The sequence below is a fragment of the Mastomys coucha genome, unplaced genomic scaffold (assembly GCF_008632895.1).
Source record: "Mastomys coucha isolate ucsf_1 unplaced genomic scaffold, UCSF_Mcou_1 pScaffold13, whole genome shotgun sequence".
NCBI classification, from domain to species: Eukaryota; Metazoa; Chordata; class Mammalia; order Rodentia; family Muridae; genus Mastomys; species Mastomys coucha.
In genome coordinates this window covers 57,081,569-57,090,768 of record NW_022196895.1, presented here as the reverse complement: position 1 = coordinate 57,090,768, position 9,200 = coordinate 57,081,569, and the positions used below count along the sequence as shown (strand labels likewise).

Genomic DNA, 9,200 nt, shown 5'->3' with positions numbered 1-9,200 from the left:
AAGAAAGAAAGAAAGAAAATACATTTTTAGGATGTTGGCTGGAAAGGAGTTGTAAGGTGCTGTTTAGGGACCCATCTTTCTACAACAGGAACATGGAAACCATGAGGTCTTGTCAACATGGAAGAAATGTCACAGCAGAATGGCCATTGGTGCTGTGGTAGTGCCCACTCCTGCACTGCGACACCCTGGCCATCCCAGTTCCTTGAGGCCCACCCTCAGTGGTAGATTTGCTGGTTTCGACTGAGTTTCTCACCACCTCACCTCTTACTGGCCCACAGATCCCACATCCGAAGAGTCCCTTCCGTCATCTGGGAAAAGCAAGTACGAAGCCATGGATTTTGACAGCTTACTGAAAGAGGCCCAGCAGAGCCTGCATTGATATCAGCCTTAACCTTCGAGGAATACCTCAATACCTCAGACAAGGCCCTTCCAATATGTTTACGTTTTCAAAGAAATGAGTATATGAGGAGGAGAGCGAGCCAATGAGCGAGCGAGCGAGCGAGCGTGAGAGAACACACAGGAGAGAGAGACTTGAATCTGCTGTCGTTTCCTTTTAAAAACAAATCAATGTTTACATTGAACAAAGCTGCTTCCGTCCGTGAGTTTCCATGCTGTTGATGTTCCACTGCCACGTTAGCGTCGTCCTTGCTTCCAGCGGATCGTCCTGGGTGCACCTCCAAGTGCTGTCAGTCATCCTCTGCCCCTCCCACCTGACTGACTTCCTTCTGTAGACTTGAGCTGTGTTCACATAACATCTTCTGTCTGTAGTGTGTGATGATGAAATTGTTACTTGTGAATAGAATCAGGATTAGAAACTCATTTTTAACTGAAGAAAAAAAAAGTATATCCTTAAAAAAAAAAAAAAACAAATGTATTTATGGCTCAGATCTACTGTGCCTGGGATTATCGTATTGCTTCCTTGATTGTTTAACTATGCACTGTCACGAGGTGTTTGCTACTGAGCTACGCTGCTGCTTTCCTGGCCCATTAAGTCCTGGAGGTGCTGGGTGGCCACTAGGTCCCCAGAAAAGAGGGGCTTGCAGTCACAGGTATGAAGAAGAGAGAGGTGTCCAGGTATCTTCTACCAAGTCCTGGTGTCTTTTATTTTGAGTGAGTTCCACTCAAGTTATAGTGAGAATCCCTTTCCTTTGTCTACCCACACTGGGAGGGTGCCTGTCTTTAGTGCTCAGAGCCTTGAGTGCCTGTAAAGAAGGCAGAGTAAGCTGTGTTAGACCCATTCCACAGGGAAAGAGGACAGTCCCCTGAGAGGTGCAGTGTCCTGCCGGAGGTCCCATAGCCAGGGAGCAGGCAGAGCAGTGATCCACACCAAGCCTCCTGACTCCTGGCCCCAGCCTGCTGCAGTAGTTAGCATAAAGATTCGAAAGTCGGAGGCTGGAGGACTGGAATTAGCTAAACTGAGCAATAGGCTAGAAGCCCTGATAGCTCATTTGAGAACTGGGCCACCAGTTGACTCACCAGCATGAAGGCAAATTGAAGGTTCACCACCAACTCGGGTGTCCTGTGACTTATCCTGCCTGCAAATACCTCTCAAGGCTCTGAGACACATGAGAGTGGTGCCCAGACGTCACCTAGGAGCAGTCCTATGGGGCAAGGATGGCAACTGGCAGCCCATCCCATACTCTACAGTGTCCCTGCCTGCCCCTCCCCTGTAAAGATAGAGGTGCCGAGTGAGGAGCTGCACAGGTTTTGGGGGTGGACAAGGCCCTCCCCAGGAGCATTCACAGTGAGCTCCTCTTCAACCCATTCTTGACTACTGTCAAAGCCATATCCAGTGTGACATTCTCTGGGTTCCCAGGAGCCCTTCGTGAGGGAGAGCCAGCTAGGCAGAGGATCAGTTCTAATGCTTCCTATAGATCAGTTCCTTCTTGGTCTTGTGACATTTTCTTTCTTTCTCCCCATCCCCCTCCCCACCCAATGTTCTGCCAAATAGAAAGTTTGAAAGTAAACGACTCATTAGACCACCCAAGCTAAATTAATCAGCTGCTAATGCCAGGCTTATTCCTTTGAGAATTGGTAGTTAATTTATTTATCTTTTTTTTATATTTTTTGAGATTATCAAATACCTCAGTAGAGAAAGTGAGCCATGATCTTGTGCTTGGTGTTAGGAGAAGTCTTCACCCGTAGATAAGGAGGCTGGCTCTAGCAGAAATAGGGAAACAGAGTATCTGTGTGTCAAATCCGTTGACCTCCCTAAACCTCAGTTTCCCTTTCTGTGAAATGGGCTGAGGAGCCAATTAAACAGCAGAAGTCTTAGCTGATGCTCAGGCAGTGTATAGTCACAGTTATGCCTCTCCCCACATCCTTGGCCAATGCAAACATAATTAATTGATCGTAACACTAATCTTTTTGAGCCTGATCATGCTTTTAGAATGCACAGTACTCTGGGAATTCATTACTAATTGGCTGGTGTTTAATTGATCTGACATCCTGTTCTGATCTTTGGAGGACTATCATTGTAGAGCCATATATTGGCTGGTTTTTATGCTGGCCATCCCTGTCATAACCTGATCCATGAAAAAAAAAAGTCCCTGAAGCCATTACTTGGTAAAGAACTCCCCAAAGTATTACAAAACAAAGTAGTACAAAAAGAAAGGGCGGAGTAGCATACGGGAAAATAACTGGAGGTGTGGCTTCTAAGGATAGATTCAAAAAGGGACTTTTCACAGCACAGATCCAATCATTCTGAATTCCTTTATAGTTATTCATTGCCTAGCATATGGTAGGCACATGGAAGATGGGTATGGAGTGGAATTGTTCTTCAGTTGCATCCACTAAAACAGGGGTTCTAATTGCAGGGGAAAGCCAGTGTTCACTGAAATCACCCAAAGGGGAAGGGATAAGATTTAATCTGGAGAGCCATTTAAATTCTGACCCCACCAAGAACTTCTTTTGTGGCTTTATGAGTCCCTTCTTCCTGGGCCTCAGAGTGTAGGAGTTGTCCAGGGAACCATGGGCTCTTAGCATCTGCTTCTGCAGTTACACTGATAGTTTCTGGAGTAAAAGAACAAATTCTTAATAAACACTAAGCCTTTCTCTCCCCAGCCAGGGTTAACTGTAGCTGACCAGTCAGTTCACTCTCTGGCACTCAAAGTCACTTAGATGTTGTTCTTGAGCAGAGCTGATGCCCACCAAGGGTTTCTAGTATTGTCCACTTTCCCTCTCATAAAAATGAACTACCAGCTCTGCAGATAACCTCTCTCTCTCTCTCTCTGGAAGATCCATTCGGTGCTGCATATAATTTACCAAGGAGACTGTCAGGCCCCTCCAAGACCAGGAATCCATCTTGGTCTCTTTCCCATCAAATCAAGGAGTAACCCAGAGGGAGCAGCCACCATGGGCAACCTTCTCATTGTAGCTGTCGTGATGTGTCTCAATGATGTTTACGTGTGATTGCCATACAGCTTCCTATAAACCCTATAGACTGTTGACAGCAGCCTGGGGACGGGCAGGCTCCGAGTCATATCTCTGCTGTGCTAGTGTTTTCTAGAAATGTCCGATCTAATCACTAAGAGGAATTCTCCCATCTTCTTCCTCAGTCACTACAAGGCTGAATCAGTCTTCTCTCTCAAGGGACTCTGTTACTGAAGGAAAATGCATCAAATAGGTAAACATGAGTGGATAGAGTACAGCCAAGGTCTCCACTCCCCATCCCTGACATCGCTTGTGGCCCCAGCCAGAAAAATGCTTTGAGTCAGAAAGTGCCCATCCTGTGCCTGTGTCTCTGTTGATCTTTTAGAATCTGGTGAACAGCAAGGCTCCAAGGGTGATAGGAGGACTGCTTTGAGCCAACCACAAAGACTTAGTCCTCAAGACCTAATATGGCAAGACGTGCAGTAAGATGTCCCTGTGACCCCAAGCCCTGCAGGTCAGCATTTGGGGGAAGATGTCATATGCCTGCTCTACAGGTGGTAAATGGAGAGAACGTGCAGGTAGCCCGTTCCTTTTACATGGCCAGCTCTCTCCAGGGTCTGTCCTGGCCCTCGAGTTTAGTTCACCTTTCAGCTGACCCTGCTGCTGCAGAGGCAAGGGCACCTCTCTGTAAACTGGAGTCACCCTTAAAGGGTGTGTTGATGTGATTCACTGAGTTCAAAAGTATTTTTCTTAATGTTTGATCTTTATCGGTTGTGATCATGTTGAGAAAGCCATATTCCAGTGTCAAGCGTGACAATGGAAAGGGATTGGGTGTGTGATAATAGAGTGAACCTGTTGGTGTCATTAGCCAAAGAAAAGAGATCCCTCTACCCTGCTCACTGGGGTAGAAGGAAGAAACTAATTAGTCCTTATGTGCAATATATTAACACTGCCCTCCAATTCCCTGAGGGTTTTGTACACAGATGAACTCCAGGACTGTTTGGAGTATCTGGGGATACAGGGTAAGGGCAGGAAGAGCCTGGGAGAGAAACTTGCATGCACAGAGGTGGCCTTGGCCTTGAACAGATGGGAGTGTGGGCAGGGTGCCCCTGACTCTAGCTGCGAGACACCGGAACACACCGGACGGCACACCGTCCGGGAAGCGGTTAACCAGACCCTTTGCACTAGTCGACGAAAGCACTTTGAGAAATCTGACACTTCAGCCTTGCTCTGCATTCTCCTCTGGTAAACCCGTGTGTATCCTTTAACTGGGTGAGGTGCTGTCCTGAAGGCTGGGTTAGGGGAGAGGGAAGGGGGCTAGCGTGAGAAAGAAAACAGAGGCATCTTTCAAGATAGTAGCCACAAGAGAGTCTGCCTGCCGACAGCCAGCCCTTGTCTGGCTGCTCTCCTAGAAGCTCAAGAGACAGAATGATGGGTTTACATCTTGGTATCCACTTTTATAAAAAACTAAAGAAAAGCCTAGCCAATTGCAATGCTCCGTGAAGCAATCTTCCCTTTACGTTTCTTATTTACTGTGTGAACTTTAGGCCCCTGTTCCTAGAGCAAATGAGGCTGTCCAATGATAACAGAGCCAGGGGAGCCCAGAGTTCTACTTACTCTCTGGCTAGACCAGGGTGTGTGTATGGGGGAAAGGCACTCTCTCCCAAGGGCATCAACCTCCAATAGGATGAGATCCACATAGTCCTGGCTGAGGGGCCTTCTACAAGGAGGCTAGCTCCACAGGACAGATCCAAGCCATAGTCTATTGTGGGATGGTAAAGAGTTAACCCTCATTGCCTCGTTGACAACCTCCAGTCTCCAGTTAGCCTTGTCATCTTCCCCACCGAACAGCTTTTTTAATCTGAATGTCGTGACCACTTGGCCGTCTCTTGCTTGCTTGCGGATAATACTAGCAATACACTTGTTTTCTCCAAATGACTCAACTTAGACCGTTTTCACACATTGCTTTCAAATGATTATAAGACACATCAGGCAGCAGGAGGCATGGATCACACTGCATATGTTTAGGGCAGCTTTTGTTTTGGGGGGGTTTGTTTTGTTTTGTTTTGTTTTTAATTTTTAATGGTATAGCAGCAGTGACCGAGCCTTTGGGATTTGGGGAGACAGATTTTTCACAAAGCCATTTCATCAGAATGCCTTGACTGTTGGAATGAGTATGGAATCCATATGCCCAAGTCAAGGGGCTTGCAACATATGGTTTCTAGGCAGTCTCTACAACAGCTCCTCCAAAAGGTATACATGTGGCTACAACCCCTCCGTGCCATATTTTTATTTCATCAAAGGATTCTCCAAGGAAGCCTTAACAAGCCTCCTTTCTCCCTTGGCTGGCCTTGGGTAATGTTCTTGTGGAGGGGTTTGGTCAGCACTTTGCCTTATCAATGTGTGGTTGCCAACCTAGTGGCCAAAGACTGGTGTCCACCAGACACTGAGATGGAAGGCAAAATAAGATCCTTTGGTCAGCCACCATGCCAGCCCACATTAACTTGGCAGTGAGATACAGCAACACAAGTGAGTTGTCCTGTGTTCAGTACCAACTCAGAAAATCATCAGCTGCCTAGCGGCTTATGTAGTCCAGGAAATGCACTAGTTATCCTGTGGAAGACGGGATGGGGTTGAACCCAGCATCCACATGTCCGGAGGGGTTTACTGTAACTGCAATACTGACAGCCTAGCTGCCAACCTTGTTAAGTGAACCTCTCCTAGGTGGCCCACATGGTACCTTGCGGACAAGCAAAGAAGTTATGTATGAGGATTGTGGGGGGGGAAGGGAGCCTGGCCATGACCTTTGATATGGTCCACTGAATAGCCAAACAGGTTTGTTTGTTTGTTTAATTTGTTTGTTTGTTTTGTGTTTTGTATTTTCGAATCTCGTCCAATGTTTTTGTGTTAGGAATAATAAGTCATAAACTACTCCCACCTTGGTTTCTGAAGGGGTGTTCTGATTCCAGTTGGAACAAGTTGGAAGTCTCAAGGGAGCATGGTCTGAGGAGTACGTGAGACAGGGCAACGGAGCACGTGGGGTTCCCGGTGGTTGCTAGGAAAGATGACCATCCGGAAGTCCAACCCCATGCAAGTGAGTCCAGAGGTTCATACCTGCCTACTTGTCTCCCGCGGCCTTTAAGCACTGGCCTAAAGCACGTGCTTTTGTTAGAAGCAACTGCTGAGGTTGAAACCAAGACTACCCAGCTCCCTAACCCCTAGGTTTCAAGAGATGCTGTCTGTAGCTAGCCTTAATGGACTGGGCGAGGTGGTTTCTGTGCTCCCTTCCAACGGTTCCAAATCTTGGACTCAAAACCCTTTTCTCTGAGTGTGACCATGCAGCCTAGACACTTTTGAGCAATTGGGAAGCCAGGGCTTTCCTTGGCTCTACGACAGGGTCAAACCAGGGAATGGCTAAACTTGAGAGGTTTGGTCATGCCCAGGGTACTACTGTAGGGGGCACTATGTATTATGGAGCTCAACAAGGTAACTGTAGCCTGGGGTGCGTGAATGTAAGGCTGGGTTTGTGTGTGTGCATGTGTGTGTGTGTGTGTGTGTGTGTGTTGTTACATTGATGCATTTCTTGAGAAAGGTGCAAGAATTTCACCTATACAGAGGGACACATCTGCTTTATTATTTATAATAGAAGCTAAATTTTAATTTTTTAAAGGACACTGCTAATGATTGAAAAATCGAGTTTTTAGTTTTGCTATTTTTTTTAATTGGTAGAAGATTTTTATATATTTTTTCCATTTCGTTGAGTTGTGTCCTTATTTATATAAATACTATATCCGTGAGAGGCGAGGAAGAAGAACTTCTTTGCTCTTAATTATTGTGGTTGTCATTGTCCCTATTTTGTTTCTGGCGTGATTTATCCGTCTTCTAAATGAGAAACTGTTTTCCTGTATTTGTACATTGTCAGATTCTATAGTTTCGTAGATAATTTAACCAAATTGCTCTATGTATTATTATTCTGTGAGTATAAAGTTCTATTTTAACGTCTGTAAATACTTCAGAACTGGCTTCTCAGCTCCCACTGGGGGGCTATTGTTTACATCACAAAAAACTGTAGAATCTCTATGCTCATGTACTGTAAATAGTGAAGTGATCTGCTTATAAATAAACCGAACAAATACACTATGGAAATTAAAAAATACCACCCACAGCCCTGCCCAGCGGTGTCTTTCTTTATTGGTCCTGTGAATTCATTTTGTGTATGGTTTTGGGGGGGTGGGGCAGCACTCTGTTCACTAAATGAGGGAATCCTTCATTCTTGCTTCAGAAAAAGTCTTGGCCAATGTATGGTTTGGGTTTTGTTTGGTTTCTATTTGTCCAGTACTGGGAATTGAACCCAAGATCTTGCACAGTAATACCATGGAGTTATACCCCTGCACTTTTTAAATTTCATCTTGAGACTGGGCCTCACTAAATTGCCCTGCCTAGTTTAGAACTCACTATGTAGCTCAAATTGGCCTCAGCTTACAAGCCTCCTGCCTCAGCTCTGTGACTAGTAGAAGTAATGTCACACACAACCGTGCTAGGGCCTCAACCTCATCAAATATAGTGATGACAATCCAGCAGAGCCGACCCTATGTGCTCCTCCCTGTGTGCTCCAGGACAGCTTCTCTTCAGTACAGTCATATCTCTTCTTCTCCTTGCCACTTAACCACACTTGGAGACATGTCTTTACTTGGAAAAAAAGAGCGTTCTTAGTGTCACATGTAACAGAGCAGAAAACACAGCTCAGGATTAAAAGACTGGAATCTAGACACATCCTGCCTGCCATAACAAAACCTGAATGCTTTGTTCATTCAAGCATGTGCTCTAGGGGCACAGCTAGCTCTGCAATGGAAGTCACAGGATGTAAGTACGACACACAATGTTCTCTGATCTTAGACATCTTCTGGAAGAAGGCCAGGGAACTGGGCTGTAACTCCAGCCTCCTCCCCTGGCCTTCAGTTTCCTGCTTTATTTAAAAGGGGGCATTAGAATCAACTTGCAGTCCACAAGGGAAACTATACAAGTCTCTCTCCTTGAGGCCACTGCTTTAATATAAGTGTCTGTAGAACCAGCCTCCGGTCTGGGAGGAAGACGTGTCTAAGAGATAGCCATTTATGGAAGGCAGGCGGGTGTTATGCACCACCCCCATGGCCAGAGCGGGGGTGTGGGGGTGGAGGGTGAGATAAAAGAATTTGGGGCAACTGACCCTGTCTTTGCAGGAAATCACTGGTAAAGGAAAAAGAAATGAGGGCATACAGATTACAACAGCCGGTTCAGCTGTGCCTGCACACAGTGGGGATGTTGATAGTCTAGCTAATCTCACAGCCTGTGGGCAGAGCGAGGCATCACTCTGAGCCTTAAATTTGGCCTTTGTTAAAGCTGTTAAAAGCTGAGGGTGAGAAACAATGGAAACAAAGTTTGAATTTAAGCAAGCATGGCAGATATTTTTGACAGTCTCTTGTGCATGTTATCATATTGTCAACTTCTGATTTCTTTTTACCAATTTAATAAGTTTTGATTGTGTGGATGATAACTCTACCAGGCATGACAAACTTAAATGTAGTCCATTTTTTAAGCCAAGAGGGACTCTTCATTGAACAGAAGATCTGCAACTGAAATTGATGGAAAATTTGAGAACAAAAAGGAGATCTTAGTAAAAGGAAGCAAGAACAAGTGCATTTAATAAGTGAAATTTGGATTAAGCAACCCTTTATTTTCCAGTATGTATGTTGTGTGTGTGCACGCTCGCGCATATGTTGGTAGGTCTTGGGACAGAATTCAGGTCAGCAGCCCTAATGGGAGGAGCCTTTAGCTACTAAGACAATGCT

At 45.6% G+C, this 9,200-nt stretch overlaps 1 protein-coding gene across 2 annotated transcripts in view; it reads left to right on the top strand.

The window, feature by feature from the left end:
* The window catches only part of Ppargc1b (PPARG coactivator 1 beta), a 112,790-nt gene extending 105,253 nt beyond the window's left edge, over nt 1-7,537 (top strand). For both annotated transcript variants that reach the window (XM_031365805.1, XM_031365804.1), the window contains exon 12: nt 279-7,537. In XM_031365805.1, the coding sequence (XP_031221665.1) occupies nt 279-379 (101 nt within the window). In that variant the 3' untranslated portion in view covers nt 380-7,537. The remainder of the gene's footprint in view (nt 1-278) is intronic.
* The last annotated feature ends 1,663 nt before the right edge of the window (nt 7,538-9,200 follow it).